The sequence below is a fragment of the Eutrema salsugineum genome, unplaced genomic scaffold, assembly GCF_000478725.1.
Source record: "Eutrema salsugineum unplaced genomic scaffold, Eutsalg1_0 scaffold_11, whole genome shotgun sequence".
NCBI classification, from domain to species: Eukaryota; Viridiplantae; Streptophyta; class Magnoliopsida; order Brassicales; family Brassicaceae; genus Eutrema; species Eutrema salsugineum.
In genome coordinates, this window is record NW_006256901.1 from 1,805,992 (window position 1) to 1,827,671 (window position 21,680).

General features: G+C 36.5%; 2 protein-coding genes across 5 annotated transcripts; both read right to left on the bottom strand.

Moving 5' to 3' along the window:
• Positions 1-1,250: 1,250 nt before the first annotated feature.
• Positions 1,251-7,915, bottom strand: LOC18026086 (exosome complex exonuclease RRP44 homolog A). Of its 2 annotated transcripts, none has more exons than XM_006409236.2 (24): positions 7,781-7,915; positions 7,556-7,687; positions 7,305-7,462; positions 7,059-7,114; positions 6,802-6,924; positions 6,560-6,690; positions 6,226-6,466; positions 5,972-6,128; positions 5,437-5,677; positions 5,132-5,288; positions 4,945-5,013; positions 4,519-4,644; positions 4,390-4,442; positions 4,193-4,299; positions 3,856-3,910; positions 3,661-3,760; positions 3,393-3,504; positions 2,925-3,045; positions 2,631-2,690; positions 2,438-2,543; positions 2,265-2,360; positions 1,979-2,060; positions 1,823-1,888; positions 1,251-1,623 (listed from the first exon to the last, which is right to left on the bottom strand). In XM_006409236.2, the coding sequence occupies exons 1-24, from the start codon at positions 7,832-7,834 to the stop codon at positions 1,425-1,427; spliced, it is 2,802 nt and encodes a 933-aa protein (XP_006409299.1). In that variant the 5' UTR covers positions 7,835-7,915; the 3' UTR covers positions 1,251-1,424. The 2 variants fall into 2 exon arrangements, 1 of the variants encoding a protein (XP_006409299.1); XR_002901289.1 differs by having other exon boundaries at positions 1,451-1,623; positions 2,438-2,526.
• A 1,080-nt stretch (positions 7,916-8,995) lies between these two features.
• Positions 8,996-11,406, bottom strand: LOC18026087 (protein PIN-LIKES 5). Of its 3 annotated transcripts, XM_024160667.1 has the most exons (10): positions 11,333-11,406; positions 11,002-11,233; positions 10,819-10,898; positions 10,609-10,733; positions 10,373-10,494; positions 10,019-10,285; positions 9,828-9,928; positions 9,703-9,755; positions 9,438-9,623; positions 9,228-9,352 (listed from the first exon to the last, which is right to left on the bottom strand). In XM_024160667.1, exons 2-10 carry the CDS (start codon positions 11,134-11,136, stop codon positions 9,228-9,230), a joined length of 1,194 nt encoding a protein of 397 aa, XP_024016435.1. In that variant the 5' UTR covers positions 11,137-11,233; positions 11,333-11,406. The 3 variants fall into 3 exon arrangements, with proteins under 3 accessions (XP_006409300.1, XP_024016436.1, XP_024016435.1); XM_006409237.2 differs by lacking the exon at positions 11,333-11,406 and having other exon boundaries at positions 8,996-9,352; positions 11,002-11,136; XM_024160668.1 differs by lacking the exon at positions 11,333-11,406 and having other exon boundaries at positions 8,996-9,352; positions 10,819-10,913; positions 11,002-11,079.
• Positions 11,407-21,680: the final 10,274 nt, after the last annotated feature.

Genomic DNA, 21,680 nt, shown 5'->3' on the forward strand with positions numbered 1-21,680 from the left:
CTTTTACAGAAATATAAATTAGAAATAGTTGAAAATAAAAAAATCCGCACGTTACGTGTGTATTCACCTAGTTACTAATAAAAGTTGAAGCTATATACTTCTAAGTATGTCCACATAGGATTAAAAAATGCAATTCTATTGGTTCACATCAACAATCAAAATTAAAAAAATTTCCAAAAAAATATTATTGTTAATAAAATATATATATAAAAACAAGAAAATTATATATATATATATATATATTTTCCATTACAACAAAAACTAAAATAATTTTAAATTAAAAATATTTCTTAAACAAAATATCAATTACGTAGATATAAAATAACATACAATCAATTATAGAATGAAAGTAAATTTTAACATTGCTTTTCGGTTTTTGTATAAAACTGATATAAAAAGAATGAAATTGAAGATAAAAATTTTTTATTTTTTTTTCCATTAGAGAAGAAACATATACTAATTTTTTTCCTGTCAATATTATCTTTATTAAATAGTAATTGATTATTTTGTTATAGTTTTTAGTTATCTTTTTAGTATACTAACCTACAAGCATTAAAAGAATTTAAAATATTTATATGAGTTAAAATTATAAACAAAAACAAAAAAATATTTACTACAATATAAAAAACAACATAAATATTAATATGTGGAGATAATTAGTGGTTTAAACATAATTTAAGGGTGACAATACGAAATCTATTTTCATATATACCAAAAATTAATTTAATAGTTTATTGAAAGGTAATTCAATACTATCAAGTATAATTTGTACTCATTAAAACAGTAAAATTTGGAGAATTTTTTTTTGTCTTTCTTGGTTGTCAATAAAAATTCATTATCACACACAATATGTTATTCGATAAAAGGTTGGTATTTACTAATTTAAGATAAAATTGACAAAAATTTATATTGAATTCATCAATCTTTATGATTTAAAATTAGTGTCAAATTTTATTTTATATATTATTTACAAAAATTCAGATTTTTTTTTAAAATCAACGAAACTGGATATCCAGTCGGATATTCGTAAATATTCGGTTCACACCAAATATCCAGAGTTTTCGGATCTAGATTCAGATAATAAAATTGATTATCCAGATACCTTGAAAAGTTCGAATATCCAGCTTTGTTCAAGCCTACATACAAGTATGCATTGTTTTCTAATAAGAGTTAATTGATCCATTTTCGTAAATCAAGTAATTGGATAGTTGTAAAGCATTAGATGATTAAGTCTATTATGCTTTATATATGAATGTGACTTAACAGTGATTAACCATATTAGTAAATAATAATACAAAATTCAGCTCGAAACGCAGATCACCAACTAGTAAACATGCGTAAAGTAAACAAAACAAATGTAGAATAGCACACGAACTCTTTGACATATAAGTGAAACTGTGAAAAGTGAGAGACTTTAAAGAGTTTTATAAAAGAGTGAGTTGGAGTTTCGGTCGATTAGGCTGAGGCTCAACTACCTCCATGTGAATCTTCACTGTTTGCAAGACACTATAAGATAAACTTCCATCCATCTTAACAATCTTCTGCTTCTCCTCGTCTACGTACCAGTCACCGGCTCCTTTCTCACCTTTTGCTGTTAAATAAACAGGGCCTTCGATTCCATACCTGCATCAATCCATAGCGATTTCCACCGTAAGAAAACAGTACGTGCTAATAAAATGAGTAGCCAAAACCTTTGGTGGGTACATTTTGCCCCAAAGTTCCCAATTGCAAGAGGAAAAGATAAGATATATAGGCTACACTTGCTACAAATGCTAATGAATTCTAATATGGTAGTGAAATAAGCAAAGAATGGAGAACTTACTTTGGGACGAATACTATAAAACCGTTTGATCTTATCTTCACAACTCTCGCCTCTGCATCCGTGGGTCTGCAACATAAACAACACACAGAATTCTCTCTTAGTCTTTACCAGTCCAGGCCTTTAAAATAAGATTCAAGAAAAATAGACGATCTATACCGGTTTCTGAAGTAGATGAGTGTGTGCAGCTCTACTGAAGCTCGACTTGCCATCTGGGCATTCCTATGCCGATAGTTCAAATCTGAAACAAGTCAAGGAAACACAAACAGTTTAATTTCAGACATTTTTCTCCTTATCGCTGAGCTAGACAGGACAAGACCTCAGGTTCCAAATCAAATCAGGAAGTGACAAAGACATAAGTTTCATTCTTTTTTTGTCTAAACACTCAAAATGCTAGAAAATAATAAGTCCTTGGTTAATCCACAGAAGGAAAGCGAACTCTTACTATCAGCAACACTAGTAAGTTGAGGTCTGTCTTGAAACACCGTTGGAAGCTTGTATATTCCTAATGACGCGGCAAGTAATCTGTGCACAAAGACATCTGGAACCAGGGAAAGAAGTAAAATTATAGCATCTAACAGGTGTGAACAAAAGGTAAACAGAGCCATTTTCACTTACCAGCATATCTCCGGATAGGGGACGTAAAATGAGTATATAAAGGTGCTGCAAGCCCATAATGAAGGTATTCTGGAGGAGTGAGATCCCCACTACAAAAGTACACGGCCTGAGTAGAATAAAATGTTTTAGATATGGCGATATCCTGCGAAAATCGCCAGCATTAGCAATGTTTCAAACATCACGGAAGCCTTACCTGTGTCATGCACCTAGTTGCCAATATCCTGATAAGCTTATTGAAATATGGATCCTCACCCTGAAGAATAATGGTTTTGTTAAGATTGGGCCAAGAGAAAGTAAGCTATTTTAAACAAGGAAGCAAGATACTTAGTTACAAGAGGTCTAGCATTCAAAGAGCACTTAAAAGGTGAAAACTGAATTTAATTGAGTAGAATGTACACCCCTAGTTGTAGAAATGGAACCAAGGAGGTACTAAAAAAGGCTTAACAGTGGCTGCGAAATAAGACAATGTAGACCTAAAAAAACTCACCACAGCTCGGTCCAGTGAATCAGCCAGAGCTTTAGATGAAGAAACATCCAAGTTAAGCCCAATAGCTGCAGCAGTACGCAACAGCGGTTCAAGCATTTCTCTTGTTGGAGTGGGATGACGCCTGCATGAACAATCAAACCAGAGCTGTGATAAAAATCAACAAAAAAATGCAGCAAATGCTCATTATGCTAAATACGCACAACATTATCTAATTTAATCACTTAAGCTCAAAAATTTACGGGAACGCAATGGTAAACAATTCATGTAACCAGTATAGCAGTATACTGTAGTTTTGGCAACAATTGAAAGTTAATTTGGTCACATGTTGGGAAAAAAAAATTAAAATCAATTTTACACAGAGGCGCACTTCCACATATACAGAGTGAGTGCCATCTCTGAGAAGTAAACCACTGATGTAAGAGCAAGCCATTAAAGTATTAAACCTTCACAAACAATCGCAAACTTTACCTTAATAGTGAGCAAGAAGGGAAATGTTTAAGTATTTGTTCAGCGACTGAAACATTTGCAGCAAGCATGAATTCTTCAACCATTTGGTTTGCTTCTCGAATCTGATACATGCCTGAGTAAAACACAGAGTCACAGACAGTGTCAAACAGATGAATACATCTTTCAAAAGGATAGAGCTTGTTGTACTTCATGGGAGTTTGGGCGACAAAGACTAAGAATATATCGTTCATATTCATCAAGAAGAGTAAATTTTTCTCAGCAAACATACCAATGTCAAGAGGATCATGAGTCTCGGTATCAATCTGAAATTTAACTTCGGCAGAAGCAAGAGTTAAGGCTCCCCTATCAATACGCCTTTGCCTCATTATCTGCAGGTTTCGAAAGCAGAAAACAGGTTAAATTATTGTGCTCTTTCAATGATTTCTGGAGCATATGACAACATGTGAAAGGAGGTGTCTTAAACCTTTGCCAAAGTATTCATGTTCCTAAGATCTGTAGTCACCGAGTCCGTCAATCGGCTGCAAAGAAGTAATGACACTTATCAACTTGGGCATAATGTAAAAGAGGGAATCTGAAAGAACTCAACAAACCAAAATAATAGAAAATGAAATTCATGAATACATCAATAGAAAGGTTCATTTTCTGAAGAAAAAAACTGCAATAAAGGTAAGTAAAAAAACCGCTGACCCTTGCTAGTATCATTTATACTGTTTAAACGCTAATGAAATTATTTTATTGTCACAACAAAGGTAAGCAAGCAAACCACTGACTCTCTAACACCATGGTAAAACAGAATGTACCTGTCATCCATCCGAGCCTGAGCTTCAACATAGGACAATGCTGCAGAAGACTTGATTATGCTCTTTGTAAATCTCGTTGAAATAATCTCAGCTTCAGGGTTCATTTCCTAAATATATGAATTATGCTTAGGCTTGCTAATATGTGTAATATAAACTTTTGAGCCTCATAGCGACGATTGAAAATGGATAAAGCATACCCAAATAACCGAGAATGCAAGCCTTTCCACATCAGCTCTAAGCGAGCAAATATCTGCAAGGAAAACCATGTTTCTTGAGTGCACTGAAAATCTAGCATTAAGGGATTGTATCCTGTAAGAAGATGTTACCTTCTGTTAGAGGCTTGGGAAGCATGTCAATACGGCGCTCAACAAGGTAGACAGATGTGCCTCTTTTTGATGCCTCATCATCCAAAGGAGTACCAGGGTGAACAAAATTTGTTACATCCGCAATGTCTAATTAAACATGGTCAAGGATAAGCATCAAAAATTCACTCCCGAGATAAGAAGAGAATACAATGGAACTAGCCAATAATTCTGGAAGACACTTAATACGAAAAAGATAAAACAGATCACCTCCAAAACATTTTCAGCACTAGATAATTATGATAAAATCGAAGCAAAACGATATAACAAGAGCCATTTCACAGCTATGGTTAGAATAACACCACAAAGTGATTTGTAACTTTTTGACTCTTGACATGCCCTAAATTGTGAGCTCAGTCGTAAATAAATGAGATTCTGGCTCTAGGATACGGACTCCAAGCTCAAAGTTCCCGTTTGGAAGTGATGTACAATGCAATGCATCATCAATATCCTTGCAACCTGTTAGCATCATAAACAAGTTAATATGATTGTACACAACCAACTACAGACTCTGAAAGAAATTTAAATTGGCTAAACTCATATATACTGTCAAGTGAGTAAAGCTTTAGGTACATACCAGGAGGATCCACACTAAAGACAAGCAAATGTCGTAAATCTTGCCTAACAGGATTGGATACATCTTCAGGAGATACAGACCAGGGTAAGGGTGGCAAGCATGCCAGAACTTGAGAAGTGAATGGCGAGTAGTCAACATCGTTCTCTATCAAGACAACCTGTATCATCCACAAGAAAGAGCAACGATGTTAGTTCCAAATTCCAATTATCTATGTCATTTACTTCCTTGAAAAAAAAATAAACCAATATACTTGTCCTAATCTTGCCCTCCCACTTCATCCCAGTAATTTAATATAATGCCCCTACCTCTGTTTCAGTTTCCCTGTCACCTATTTTCCCGATTGGTCGGACATAATGGCCAGAAGGATATCGAGATTGACGGTCCCAAGAATCAACTGCCACTACTATCCTCATATCCAAAAGGTTCTGAAGCTGTCGAGTATTAATGCGAATCTTGGGAATTCTGCGATCTTTAGAAACAAATAAAGCATGCGCCGTTCCACCACTACCAGCAGGTAGTGACATTGGTTCAAGAGATCCACAATACCTGCATGATATCAATGCAAATTAGGAATCGTCCAGAAACGCTTGAAACAGACTCAAATAAGACAAAATTAAGGAAAAGCGATGCATAATTGCACAGACAAGAGACACTGAGACCAAGAGAATTAAAGATAAACGTCAATTCAAATATTTACACCAGAAACTGACACGTCTAAGGAGAGTATATCGGCATGTCCATTAACATGATCTCATATGATGCTTCACTGTGTTATTAAGAAAAAAAGCAGCAAGAAGATAGGGATAATCAAATACGATCAAAATCAAGAAATCAACTCACGAATGCCAATTTCTACGGATAATACCGACTACACGGCCTGAAGGACGAGCAGGGATAGCATTTTTATCCCCAGAAGTTTCTTGGGGCAAATTTGAGGTTCTAGGAGCATCGTCAGCAGTGTTGGGAGCCAAATGAACAGTATCGTCCTCTTCCTCATCTGCATTTGAATTTGATATGTGAAAGAACGATAAGTTTTACACCACTTCATGCAAGCAGATAAAGAGTTTAAAATATATGTAGATATTTAAAGAAACCTTCTTCAGCTATAGATAATGCCTTCTCCTCTTGCCATTGATCGCGAGGCAAGAGTTCTACAGCAACAATATCACCATCGAAAGCCCTGTTCATGTTACTGCGCCCATAGATAATTATCTCCTCGCCAATGCTCTCGCTTCCAACATAAGCTTCAAAAGGATTGAAACGATTGACACGGAGTTTTCCTTGATGATATATTCCACGGTGTAGGCCAGCAGTAATCTCAGACATGGGCTTATGCTGCAGGCAAGAAAAAAGAGCATAGTTATAGGATACGAAAGTTGTTTGATGGCAGTATCTGACACTGAAAAACAAGTATGTTTATCTCATTACCTCTAGGTATACAAGCTTCCTCTTTGAAGGTCTGGAATCATCTGCATCTTCCATGGTTACGTCTTCAGTGGTTGGTTGCGCAAGCAGATCCAGCAATTCAGGTTGTCCAATTGATTTTACATAAGCCTCAACTAATACAGAAACACTCATTTATAAATTTCTCCTACATGTAAAACCGAGCTTTGATATCTCGAATGCGGAAAGTAAGACAATTCCTATGGTGCAAATGATGATTTACATACTTGTCTCTGCAGATATTCCCTCCTCAGTGGCCTTCCGTTTATTTTCCCTGTCATTAGTTACAAGCAACACCTGAGATGAATCCCCTAGATGCTTCTGGTACCATAGCGTAGCGACCCGAATAGCTGAATTCCAGATAAAATAAAAAATTGCATATCAGAAGATGGATTTGAAAGCAATATATTTTATTTTATATGTACTGATACATCATCAAGGAAGTAACAAGATGTTAGCAGATGAAGAAGGTAGCAGATAAAACCTCTATCGTTGTGGTCATTGGCAGTCTCTCTCTCCATGGCCTGCACATAAGTGTCCCTGTGGAAATTTTAGTAAAGGTGAGAAAGAAAACAGCGATAAGAACACATTACAGACAAACAAAAAAGGGATTAAAGCTCGGTAAGTGCATTTGATCATACTGAGCGCATCAAATCAATATCCATAATCGTCAAATTTCACATTCTCTATCTATAATCTAAAATCTCTCAAAGTTAGAACGAGGTCTTACTTGTGGACATGATTAGAGAAAACATAGAATTGTCTCGCTGGATTGCTGCATAGAGCTCTGATCCTATTGTAAACAGATCTATTCCTGTTCTTAACCTCGTCCAGGACAACAGACAGAACAACAACACTGTCTATGGCCTGATTCTCCAACAGATCAATCTACCAAACCGAAGAGAGAGATTTATAAATTAATATAGAAAATCTGAGAAGCACAAAAATTCAAGCTTTATGTATAGAATCAAAGGAAATTACTTGGTGAAGAACGACGTTGGTGTCCACAACAATAATCTTAGGAGAAGACAAGCGAGCAGCTGAAGTATCGCAAGACTTGCAAGAAAAAGCTCCACAGTATATGTCATCTCGTAGATAAACCTCTCTCACTTGCTGTCGCCACAAAATTAACAAAAAACAAACTAAAACCTCGAGAAGGAAGAAGAAGATACAATCATAGATAGAGAGAGAAGAGAAAGAGGATACCTTTTGAATTCGCCCTCCTCTTGTTTTCTTATTGAAAACTTTGCTCTGCAACATCTTCTTTAACCTCTCTCTCGCTGAGAAAATTTCGCCGGTGAAAGAACTCAGTCGTCGGAAGCTTTTTTTTTTAAATCCCTTAAACCTAAGCTAACAAGTGAACCTCTTTCTTTGTAAACAAAAACGACGCCGGTTTTATTCCGGTTCGGTTATTTTCTTCATAACCAGCTCGGTCTGATTAATATAAACCGTATCTACTATCAATGGCAATTTCGTAGTTTTGATTCTTTCTAAACCCTTCTTCCCGCCGTTCAAATCTCGTCGTCTACTATTTCACGCCGGAGAGAGAAAACTATCGAGAAAACAATTAGAAATAGCGAGGAAGTTCGAAATCGAAAACCAAATGGATCTGATCAAATCCGTGGAGATCTCTAAATCTTATGGATCCGATCGAATCTGTGGAGACGAACTGATTGTTCCGATGGTTGCTGCTGATGTTGAAGAATGAATCAAACGGTGCCGGTGCGGCGAAAAAATGATATCTTTGGCCGGAGCTGAGCAAAGATCGAGACTTTACAAAATTATTGGTAAATGCATGCGATATGAAAACTCGGGTCGATCCGTTTTGTTAAATCACTGGAATTCTGATATAAAAATCAACAACCCACTAATCAAAATTTAATTTTTGGTGTTGTTTCTTAAAAAAATCTCTTCTTGTTCACTACTAAGGTAAAATTTGCATTTGTTCTTGAAGGTTTACTGGTTTGCACATACATCGTTGATCTGCTTCTCAAAGATGGCAAATCATTATTTATATGTTGCAAGTGTTTCTCTGCGCAAAACAGATTTCAAAACATATCCTAAGATGCAAGAAAATGAACTTTCAAAGTTGAACCGGTGTTGCGTCAACAAGAGAAATGCAAGAACCAAACTGCATACAAACGATATATTCTTAGTCTGAACTGAAATTGTTGTCTTTATTTTTCATTTTTTTGTAAATGTCTTGAAAGCTTTGGCTGATTCACTGGACCGAGCCGTGGTGAGTTTCTTTTTCTTTGTCTTCACTGTCTTATTTCCGTAGCCACTGTTCTACAACGGCAACTTGCTTCCTTGTTTTAAATAGCTTACTTTCTCGCAGCTCAATCTTTAAAAAATTGACATTGGCTAATGGATGTGAGATTTGTGATATGCATCACTAGTAATCTTGTGTGTTTTCTTGATAACCATATGGCTTTTCATTAAATTCATGTAATACTTGATACAATTGGGTCAAGAATGAAGACTTGCTAAAGGTACAAATGGAACCAGAAAAAAAAATCTGATCTGTTATGATCAGATTAAGAGAGAAAAGAATGTTGAGATCCCTTGACGAGAGGATCTTTGTTGCCTCTGTTTCCCTCATTGAAGAGAGATGTAAATCTTGTTGTTCTTGCACAGAATTGCAGGTTTTTTCCTAGACTAACAAGTGAAGGAAGATTGTGGACCAAACAGTGAGGGCCAGAATCGCAATCAAGTATGTCCAAAGCATGAGCACTGAGCACTCGTCTTGCCCAACATTATACAGCTGTGTCATGGTACCTGTAAGAGTATTCAATTATTGTCATTCCCTGTGAATATATACTATTGTTTTGAGATTTTCAGCTGATGGTTTACAGAGACTGACCGATATTCATGGCAGGAGGGAGTGTGAACTGAAGCATTAAAACATACTGAAACAAAGGATCTTGTGGAAGAAACCCGAAGCTCTCAGCTGTTTTGACGACTCCTATACCGATAATCGGTAGAATTATGTACCGAACACAGACTATTCCAAGTACAACCACTGGTTTGACTGCCGAAGAACGTAAACCTGGATCGATTTGAATCACACTAAGCTCGTAAGTTTTCTTCTTTCTTTAACTAAGAGCAAAATTGATCGAGGGAGTTACCTTGTATGAGGTTGCCTCCTAGTATAATCGTCATACATGGAATGGTTCCGTCTCTGCACACAATCGGTTAAAGTTAGAAAACTTAAAGATGGATGTATGCAAATGGTCAAGATTATGGTAACTACCCAAGAAGTTTTGCAGTGCCTTGGATTATACGTAAAGGAGCATCATCACCTATGATAAGATTTCTCAGCCATTTAACTGCACCGAAGAAGAAACCAACAATCTGAAAACAACAAACAAACATGTCACATTTTTCATTGTATTTTGTATGTTAATTCCTTCCTCAGAAGCTAGTTGGTAAGTTTGAACTTACTGCACCAAGTGTTGGTGGTGCGAGAAGCTCCTCTAGTATCTCATGCACCAAGTCTACTCCTTTTCTCCAAAAACCTGTCTCTTCCTTAACCACACTCGTTTTCTTGTCTTGAGATGCACCTAGGAGGAGTTGTGTCTTGTGATCAGCCTCTAAGTCACTATTTGATGATTTAATCGTTGCTTTCTCCGATTCTTCTATGTCTCTTAGTTTCATCGCCGACCCTTTTATCAACCGGAATGTGTAAGTCCATATGTAGAAACCCCCTAGCTGCACCAATTAACACAACAAGATTCAATTTTTACACATCTCTCTCATATCTCTAAAAGAAACAGAGGAATGCTAACATTTACATACCGCCATGGAGAAAGATGCGTAAGAGAGCCCAACGGTTCTACAAACACTCCTGTTACCAAATGGACTCTTGTCCTCGTCGCAGATAGCTGGGACAAGTATGATTGGTAGGTTCCCCATATTCCCTTTTTTCAAAACCAAAATTGAGTTTTGTCAATGAGAATAATACAAAACAGAAACACATTGAATGATGATGACGTTTCATAGGTTCCAAATTTTGTCACATATATGATATATACCTGATGAAGAAGTTGCAACAATAAGACCTTCAAGATAAGGAGGTGGTTTCAGAATCTTAACAACCATCCAACCAAGAATCCCTCCAATTAAGAATGTAAGTCCCATATTCACCGGCATAAACCACCTTTAATTTTCATTCAATAAGAACCAAGAGTTGAACATTTTACCATAATCCAGCAAAGGGTAGAAAAAAAAGGATTTTTTTTTACCATGAGATCATATCCTGAAGTGTGACCGTCTGGGCTAGATTTGCAAACATGAGAGCCGGTGCAAATATCACAAACACCACCTACAATTTGGAATTCTTTTTCAAAAAAAAAAAAAAAAAAATCTTTGATTCTTTGATATGTTCTTCATTAGAGAACCGAAAAATGTTTTAAGATTTGGTTTACCTTGTTCATGGAATTGCGAGCTTCGACAGGGAAGAGCTTGCATCGATCAGTGGCTAAGAAAGCTCCAACAAGACTTATGATAAGAACTTGAATAACTGGCATAGAAGCCACCTCCAACAATGAAAAAAATCCCATCTTTTACGATATTTTTTATTGGAATTATGGTGGTGAATGGATTATTAATATGGGTCAAGCTCGGATCTTGTTTCTCTTCTTCTTCTTCTGCAGTTATCTGCAAAGAAAATATATAAGCCTGAGAAGAGAGCAAAAGTACGACGTAACCACAGATTTTCTATTAAGCAATATGCCCTTATAATACATATTATTTTACCTTCTTGACTCTAACAAAGGCGGCGATGATTAGATTTAAAATCCATAAAACATGACAGAGTTTTGAGTTTTTTGAGGGCTGTGTCATTGGAGAAGTAGAAGAAGTTAAATTCTTCTCACGTTGAAAACTAATAATACCTTTTCTTACCAATTTACTGTGAAATTTGTTTTCACCACCAGGTTCACCGAAACCAATTAATTTATTCTACTGTATTTTATTTTACCTATTTTTACATTCAATTTGATAAGGACAAACTATATTTTGTTTTTATCAACAACAACAAAAATTAGCATTATAAAAAATGAAATAAACAAAATATTTGTCTGGATATGTGAAAAGGATAAGACGATTCTAATTCGTTGTTGGAATTCTTAATCAAAATTTCTTGTTGGAATTTCTTTTTGGGGAAAGTTGTTGGAATTTGTTAATCTATTTTCTTGTTGGAATTGTTAATCTTGGTCAAAATATACTAATACTGTTAAATCTAGAAATTTTTTGTGTGTAAATAACCAATGGTACAAAACATCAAATTGTTCGGTGAATGGTAAACACATATTATTTATTAATATCTTGACAGCACTTAGTTTGGCAAAAAAAATCTTGACAGCACTTTCGAAGCTGCGACGTAAAATGTGATGCCAGACGTTAAGTAAGTTATCAACAACTTGTTAACAAAAAGTATATTAGACGTAATTAACAAATAAAGCATATCAATGGTGGACCCTAGAAGATTCAGGGGGGAAGGGGAGACCCGATTGATTACTTCTACCATTTTATTTTATTTTCGCTAAAACTGGATCTACTATTTTCACAACACGTATTTCATGTGAAATAAAAAATTCTGGTCAAACTTGTCACACATTAATGTTTATAGAAGCGAAACAAAACAAATAAAACATTGTTGTGTGACCAAACCAGATACAAATGTAACCTTATTATGAGAAAAACTGTGTTAAAAACATTTGATATAACTTCAAAAAAACAGTTCAAAAAAATATAGAGATAATATAATTAAAAACCTTTAATCTAGTTACAACGATAACATTGATTTTTTCAACGGAAATCAAAACATTTTCGTGTTAGATTGTTATACAAAAGTGAAAAGTTTGGCCTTATAACTTGAAAAGAGATTTCGCGAGAAATAATATGAGTATTGACAAAAACTTTTATAACAAAAAAAAATAATATCACGTAATTTAAATGCTGTGTTTTTTAACGACAAAAAAAAATGTTGTGTTTTTATATAAGTGTGGTTTACTCTAACCAATGATTTTAGTATAGCATTTCTTTTTCTAGTATTTAAAGGAGTTTCTTTGTTTTGCATTTTCCCCATATATAATAATAATACACATGACACACGCATATGTTAAACAAAGTTTAGGTGAACTAGATGAGTACCTGCGCCGGCTTTTTTTTTCAAATTATTTTATACTTTTTATTGTTTTGTGGTTTTCTTTTCTTTTTCAATTTATATATATCATGATGGTGTATGAGACTAAAATATTACTCGCAGTGTTTTTATTCCCATTGTTTATATCTTTAGATAGATTAATAATATTTTTTGTTATGTTTTTTTGTTATGTAACTAAAAGTTAAGATATACGTACATTAAATTTCTTTGTTCAAACTGTAAAAGAATGATTAGATATAAAAGAATTATTGTCATTTCCTGTGTTTTGTCTGTCTTTTTCTTCTTCTTTGAGGGTTTTAGTTAAGGTCGAAATAGCCAAATCAAGTAATACTGCATATATATGCACATCTAATTTTCAGCAACTCAGTCACCCTGCAAGGATCAAGTGAATACCCCTTCTTTATTTTGTTCTCTTCTCAGTGATAAGAGAGTTATTAAGACAGCATCACAACTGGTCAAAACTAATACGTTTGAAGAGGTCTTTCCTTTATACATTTCGAAGAGATCTTTCCTTTACACATGTATTACGAATTTTTGTAAAAGAAGAAAACATGATTTTTTTATATATATGCCAACACAAAGAAGAGAGACAAAATCACTAAAACGCAAGAAGGTGATAATTTGAAGATGTAACATTTTACCGGGGGAGGGATTTGTACATAGAGAGGTGTCTGAATTACCATACTACGAACACTTTTTCCAATGACAGAATGACTATGTGATCGCACTCTAAACATAACTTCTTCCATGAGTGGATTTTTCTGATACGGAAGCTTCTTCGATCTAACGCTAATGCTGCATCAATGTGAACAACCATTAGTTTTTAGTCAAAGACACTCAAATACTCAGGCAAATCTATATTAAAGACAGCAAATCCAAGATAATTAGTGAATTACAACCACTTCATATCTTCTCTCTTTCCATACATAACTAAGAGCTTTTTAGTGATGATGGTAATTCAAATTATTCGAATTGTTTATAACTCTAAATATTCCATACTACATCAAAGCTCGAACTATTAATGAATAGCAAAAGGAGCAGAAATTGAGAGAATATACCAGTGTCTAGAGACATAAGATTTGTGTGAAGACATGTCTCCAATAATAAACATAAGATTTACGAAACAATCATAGTGATGGTAAGATCTACTAAAGCACATTGAACAGCAAAATACCTTGAAACAGAATTAGAGACGTAGCTGAATGCAAGGTTTTAAGAAGAGAACAATAGAAATCAAATGAGAAATGGACCAGATATGTTAGAAGGAGATTGTTAGTGAGCACAGAGGACGTCTCAAACAGTGAGGCCCAAACGGGTGCAAATGTGAGATTTTTCGTTTGCCTTTTTAGTGGATACCTGATTTTTTCAACCATTACTGTTTTCCCCTAATCCAATACTAAAATTGATGTCTTCGTCCTACTCCAACACCGTCGAGCCACTGCTAGAAACTGCCACCAGTCATTGTTTTCCTCACAGCAAAGCTCCTTCTTTGGAACTGAAATAGCTGAACTTACTTAATAATCATTCAACTGAAATCGGATTCAAAGAAGGAAAGACTGGAATTTTTCAGGAAAGTAGGAGAAGCGACAATGGGGGGATTGGCCTGAACACTCGCACATAGCCCTCTTTCTTTCTTTGCCTATCTAATCAGGTGGACTTGTCAAATTTTACAAACCTAAGATTTTGATGGAGATAGAGATGAGACAAGACCTGTATTATTTGTTAACCTCCCTACACGGCTACACGATTGAGAAGAACACGAAGTCTCCATCTATATGGTGAATTCCTTCTCCTTCGATTCCAATCCCTTCATCAGTCGATGTAGGGTAGGTCATTTTTTTCTGGGAAAAAAAAATCAGAAACATAGAAGATAAATAGAAAATCTACAACTAACAGACCTTATCCATCACTCAAATCTGCAGGCTTTTAAAGTCTAGAAAATTGATCCATTGTTACAATTTACGAACCCAAACATTGTAATAATTAGTGTGTTTGAATGATTCTACCTAGAACTATCTACAATTGAGGAACTGCCATTAAGGTTCAAACAATCCAAAGCAGAATTTTAAAGACGCAAGAAATTTTAAATCAAACACTACAAGAAAGATTGGGTTTTACGTCGGCCGACGTAAATTCGACGTAAAAGAGCATTTACGTCGAATTAATGACGAAAAAAAAAATCGTCGTAAAACGATCGTCGTAAAACCGAAATCGTCGTAAAATCGTCGTAAAATTACCAACCCGGGAAAATCGTCGTAATATCGTCGGAAACTATTCGTCGTAAACGCGACGTAAAGTTTCCAACGAAAGTACAACGAAAGAAGTCCATCATAAGAACGACGTAAAATCGATGTAACAACGATTAGGAGACGAACAATTTCAATTAAGGGAAACTAATTTTTTAATTGTCGATGTTAATTCGTCGTAAAGTTTCGACGTAAATCCGACGTAAACATATTCGACGTAAATTCGTCGTTAATAATTCGACGTTAGATCGACGTAAATTTACAACGATTTTACGTCGATTTATAAATTCATATTCGACGTAAATTCGTCGTTAATAATTCGACGTTAGATCGACGTGAATTTACGACGAATTTACGTCGATTTATAAATTAATTATTTAATTTGATTTTAATTTAATTAATGAATTTTTAAAATAATTAAAAAATTAAAAATAGAAAACAACAATTTAAATTGAAATTTAAATTCGAAAATAATTTATAAATAAAAGAAAAAATTTAATACAAATTATTTTTTACAAAAAAACCTAATCTACAATGTGATTTCGTAATCGTCGAGGTTGAGATCGACGTCACGAGGAGGCTCTCCGTCTTGGCCGCCCCTCGCTGCTGGGCCGTCGTTTCCCGTCTGCACTACCGGAGCCGAAGACTGACCCTGTGTCTGCTGGTCCGATGGTCCAGTACCGGAAGTACCACCGGTCTCAAAAACCCTTCGTGCTCGCTGTTGCCTCGCTCGGATTGCGGTGGCCAACTGCGGAACCGCTTCTGCAACGATGTCGAAGAGATCGTGTATCTCGGTGAGCTCCTGCTTCTGGGCCACTTGTTCATGCCTGAGAGTGGTGATCTCAGCATTGGCCGTAGCAAGCTCCTGGCGAAGATGACTCGGATCCTCCTGCGTGCGAAATCCGGAAGCCGAGGCGGCAGGACAGTCTCTAATAGAACCCATCCCTAAGGTTCGGCCCTTCTTCTTCGGAGCAACCTACAAATGGAAAATGAAAACGTTAATTATTTATTAAGTAATAAATATAATAAATTTTAAAAAAATTGAAATAGATCATACCTCTTCGAAAATCTGGTCTTGCTCAGCGACGGTCAACGGTACTTGGATAGTACCGTCAGGTGTGGCCTGGGTCTCCCGCTCGGCGATCCGCTGCATAGCGGCATTGTAAATCTCGTCGGACCGAGCGTCGACAAAGCTCCCGTCCCTCTTCCGATGAGTGGTCTCGAACTTCGTCATTGGAGGTAGTTCTCCTCCGTTCTCCTCGGCCTACCAATTAATAAACATTAGTCAAAAATATTTAATAAATTATAGCAATAATTAAAATTAAAATAATAATGAAATAATTTATATTTATTTACTTACCATCATGAGATGTCTTCCCGCAAAAGATATTTGGCCAGAAGTGTGCGGGGTCACTAACTTCTGACCACTCACCGGATCGACCCGGTTTCGGACGGCCGAACACTTAGCCGCAGTGGTTTGGGCATGCGGGTCCAGCCAATACGCCTTCAACCCGTTCCAACAGGAAGTGGACATGGAGCTCGGCTTTGCGTCGTCTCCATCGGTCTCCCACTTCCGCTTCCAATCGGAAACGGTGTTGACTAGGCGTTTCTGCGCCTTCAGCCGGAAAGCTTCGCGGACCGTCTCGTTGATCCCGATGTCCTAGTTCCACCGTTGCTGCAAAAGAAAACAAAAAATTAGATAAACAATATAAAGGTAAGATTATTAAATTTAAAAAAATTTAAAATGATATAAATAAGATTTTAAAAACATTACCGCGAAGCACTTGTATCAGGTGTCGAACGTCTCTTGCGATACCTTGCTCCAATTGTAGTGCGGCTCCACGAAATGACTCTTAATTCTGTCGGAAACGCTCCGACCGACACAATTATCTAAATCAAACCTATGAAAACAAAAAAAAAACTTGTTACATTAATATTTAAGTAAATTAAAGCATTAATTTTAAAAAATATAAAAAACAAAAAAGTTTACTTACCAATAAGAGCCTGGTTCCACTTTTCCGGGAACCAGACGTCGTAAAGCCCCCCGTCTCGGTAGGGCTAGTAAATCCTCAACCGTAACCTGGGCATACGGATGAGGAGGGGCGGGTACCGGTTCGGCAGCCGGCGGTGGAGGTGGTGGTGGAGGCGGTGGTGGAGGCGGTGGTGGAGACTGCTCCGCGGTATTCGGAACCTGGGAGGCTCCGGAAGATGAAGGGACATCGGTCCCGGTGTTTCCCGAGGCAGACGCCGGGAAGAGTGTCCGTCCGCCATGAAATTGATGTAATGCGTCCTCCGTCGAGTCATCGTCTGCAAAACCGATAAAATTTTATTTTTCAAATTAATTACAATTAATTTTTAATTACGATCCTAAATCTAACAAATTCCGATCCTAAATCTAACAAATTCCGAGCCTAAACTAATTCCCGACCTAAACCGTTTAAATTTCTAAACTATTTAATAATATTATAATTTTAAGTAATTAAAAAAAACTAATTACCTTTTTTTCGCGTCAAAAGAAGGAGGAATGCAAGGGAGGAGGAAGCAGAGAGAGAGGAAGGAGAGATGAGCGACGAAATGAGGAAGGGATGCGGTCCTATATATAGAATTTATTTTCCTCGTAAATTCGACGGAAATATTACGACGAATTTACGACGGATTCGTCGTAAATTTGTCGTAATGGTCCCACCGTACAAGAAAGCAAATAAGACAAACACACGTGGCTGTATCTAGGCTTTGCGACGATTTTACGATGATCCGTGTTATTCGTCGTAAAATCGTCGTAATGTTACGACGATTTTACGACGAATCGTATAAATCATAAAAATTAAGACGGCTGTGTATCCACAAATCGTCGTAAATTTCGTCGTAATATTACTTGTATGGTGGTATTATTATACCAAAACTGATGAAATTCAAAAATTGAAACATCCATAAGCACATACAAGCATGTCTATTCATGATAAATGTAGTCTGTATAACTTTCTAGCATGTTTACATAACTTAATGAAGAATTTAGTAAGATCTAAGATAAATCCTTACATCTTGTGTAAATGTATATAACACCTTAAGATTACTTGATAAACACATATATGTCAAAAAAAAATTTTTTTTTTTTGTTTAGAAAGTTGTTTTACCTTATGAGATGGTAAGCCATATCATTCTCTTCATCAAAATCCCCCCTGAACCCCAGAAAAGATTGATTATAAGATTTAGGGGTTACATTTCGTCGTAATCTCGATGGTATATTACGACGAATTTACGACGATCACACCCATTCGTCGTAAATTCGTCGTAATAAAAACCACATATCTACAAGTTCCTGAACCTTATACTACAGACCCTTATATAATACATCAGTTTACTTAGGAAAATAAACCCAAAAACCATTCTGTAAGTTGGGAAAGCTAAACTCTATATGGTTTAGGGTTTGCATTTTACGACGAAGTTACGACGATTTCTAAATAATCATCGTAAATTCGTCGTAAAAGTCAACATATGTCCAAGTCAACACTTTAACAAATTTTATTTTCATTAATTGGCTTTAATTTTTCAAAAATTTAAATTTGACAAATGTTACATTGAAACATGCAATTAAATGTCAACATATTTAATTAGTCTTCATCAACATTTTCCTCGGTGTCCTCATCATCATTGTCATCATCACTGCTTGTTTGAAATTCGTCAGCACCTTCTTCAGTTTCGTCCCCATGTAGATCTTCAACTTGTCGATTACGTGGATCAATTAAAAGAACATTTTCTTCAACATCCGGTTCTGTAATGTCGACACAATCATCTTGTTGCATTGGCGGGAGATCTACACCATCAATTATACCCCTTGGAGCAACTTTGACAATCGCCAGCCATGAAATTCCCGTATTCCAAACTCGAGGATATGGAACAAAGGTGACTTGTTCTGCTTGAGATGCAAGTATAAAAGGCTCGAACTTATTGTATCGCCGAGATGCGTTTACATCTACCACTCCGAATTTGTTAATTCGCACTCCACGACCTACCGTAGGATCAAACCAATCACATTTGAATAGAACAGTTTTCATTCTGACTAATCCGGGGTATTCCACTTCAATTATCTCTTTGATGATCCCATAAAAGTCTACTTCACCTCGTACACAAACTCCATAGTTTGTAGTTGCCCGTTGAGTACCATGACTATAAGTATGAAAAACATAACCACGTGTGAAATACATAGCTGCAGTAGTTATCTTCGAAATAGGACCTAGGAGCAACTCATGAAACCATACTGCATATGTCATGTCATCATGCTCGACTTGACCTTTTAACCACAATGCATAATGTTGGTCTTTCCGCTTGTTAATTTCATCTTCTGAAACACCGTCAATGCATTCTCGGACTTGACTGACGAAGGTGCTGAAATTTTAAAACATTGTTAAGGAAATTTCGTCTGTTCAATCAAATTTTAATCATGCATGGTTATAATTATGTACCTCTCGTAAGGTGCCAATTCCTCGCAATTCAGAAGTATATATGTATGTGCGTTGTGGTAGTCTTGTTCGTTTGACCAACAAGTTTCTTTTAGTTTCCCACTTAGACGTCCAATTGGTGAGAATATATCAGGCACACCTTCTACTGCGTAACTTTGTCCTACACCCCCATCGTCGTAACGTCTTGGAGCCCGTTTGCGTGTACGAACCTTTGGAGCAAAGTAATAAGACGTGAAATGAGAAGTCTCTTCTGTCAGACTTCCCGCCACGATAGACCCTTCAACTTTTGCTAAGTTTTTGGCCTTACCCTTCAAATGCTTCATAAATCGTTCAAACGGATACATCCACCTAAACTGAACAGGTCCTCCCAACTCTGCTTCATGAGGGAGGTGTATAGGTAAATGTTCCATAACATCGAAGAAAGCAGGTGGGAATATTATCTCTAAATTGCACAACAATATTGGAATATTTGTAGACAGTTGTGCAACTACATCTTCTGATAATGTCCTTGTACTTAGATCATGGAAGAAAGCTCCAATGCCTCCTAGTGCCTCATGACAATCGCAAAAGGAAGTAACCGTTGCATAAACACATGACAATCATGACTTTTCATCCCTGAAAACTTTTGTCCTTTATCCACAGATTTAGCCAGATTAGATACATATCCATCAGGAAATTTCACGGCTGATGATACCCAATTAAACAATGCTGTTTTTTGTTCAGCACCCAACCGAAATACAGGAACAGGTGCTTTCCCATTACTCACCATATGCAACTCAATTCTGTTACATATATCAGGTAAGTCCATCCGTGATTTAACTCTGTCTTTGGTTCTTCCTTGGACGTTCAAAACAGTATGCATGATGTTATCGAAAAAATTCTTCTCAATGTGCATAACATCAAGATTATGTCTGAGCAAATGATCTTTCCAGTAAGGCAGATCCCAAAATATAGTTTTCTTGTGCCAATTATGATGAACCCCATATCCTTCAGGCATATTCGCAGGAGTGTGCCAATTTCCTCCTCGGGGGACCGTTTCAAGTCCACCCCAATGATCTATTTGCGCTTCAAGCTCTTCTCCAGTTAGGTACACTGGTGGAGGGAGACGAACCAATTTGTTCTTTATAAACAAACGCCTATTTCTTCTATATTGATGGTTTGGTGGTAAAAACCGACGATGGCAATCAAACCAACAGGTTTTCCTACCATGTTTAAGTTGAAATGCATCAGTCCTATGAAGACAATAAGGACATGATAACCTCCCATGCGTTGTCTAACCTGATAGCATTCCGTATGCCGGGAAATCGCTTATTGTCCACATAAGCACCGCTCACATCGTAAAATTTTTACTACTCGAACAGTCATATGTTCGTACTCCAACATGCCACAACTGGTTTAACTCATGTATGAGTGGTTGCAAAAACACATCAAGGGCCCGCTTCGGGTGATTTGGACCAGGGACTAATATACTTAGAAACAAAAACTCTCTTTGCATGCACATATCTGGAGGAAGGTTATATGGCGTATCAGTGATAGGAAGATACCACATTCGTTGGTAAGGAATCTTCTTACGCCCAGCAATTTGCGGTCTATATCTTGGCTTTTGGCAGAAACGACATTCTTCAAGCTTCTCATCATCTCTCCAAAAAAGCATACAATTATCAACACAAACATCAATCATCTCAGAAGGCAATCCAAGACTAAAAACCAGCTTCTGAATTTCATAATACGTTTCAGCAGCCAAATTATCATCTGGCAAATACTCTTTAATAAGATCTGCCCAATCGTTCATGCAAACTTCAGATAGATTGTGATCAGTTTTTATTGTCATCATCTGAGCTGCCAATGATAATTTTGATAAACCTTCCCTACATCCCTCGTACAGAGGCTGTTTTGCTGCGTTTAACATATCATAAAAGCGTTTCGCATCTGCATTGGGCTTCTCAACAGTATCAGCATGTGTTTCATGAAATGCATCAGTAACCATTTCATGCATCCTATCATGATCTTCACCCTGAACTTGACTACTTTGATAATCATTGGACGCTTCAAAATCCACATGTTCTTGATGATTACTACTACTCCGTGCAGCCATCTGACCACTACTTTGACCATATCCCTCTCCATGCTGATACCAAATAAAGTATTAGGGCATGAACCCTCTATTCAATAAATGCTGCCAGACAGTGTCAATAGGAATATGTTTCCTATTTTTGCATTTCACACAATGA

Bases quoted from the DNA above. Each gene is read 5' to 3' on its own strand.
- LOC18026087 (XM_006409237.2), bottom strand. From the start codon at position 11,136: ATGGGATTTTTTTCATTGTTGGAGGTGGCTTCTATGCCAGTTATTCAA. The intron at 10,899-11,001 runs GTAAACCAAATC...TCCAAATTGTAG, and splicing joins CTCGCAATTCCATGAACAAG to GTGGTGTTTGTGATATTTGC. The intron at 9,929-10,018 runs GTAAGTTCAAAC...TGTTGTTTTCAG, and splicing joins CACCACCAACACTTGGTGCA to ATTGTTGGTTTCTTCTTCGG.
- LOC18026086 (XM_006409236.2), bottom strand. From the start codon at position 7,834: ATGTTGCAGAGCAAAGTTTTCAATAAGAAAACAAGAGGAGGGCGAATT. The intron at 1,889-1,978 runs GTATAGATCGTC...TTTATGTTGCAG, and splicing joins CTCATCTACTTCAGAAACCG to ACCCACGGATGCAGAGGCGA. The intron at 1,624-1,822 runs GTAAGTTCTCCA...GGATTGATGCAG, and splicing joins TTTATAGTATTCGTCCCAAA to GTATGGAATCGAAGGCCCTG.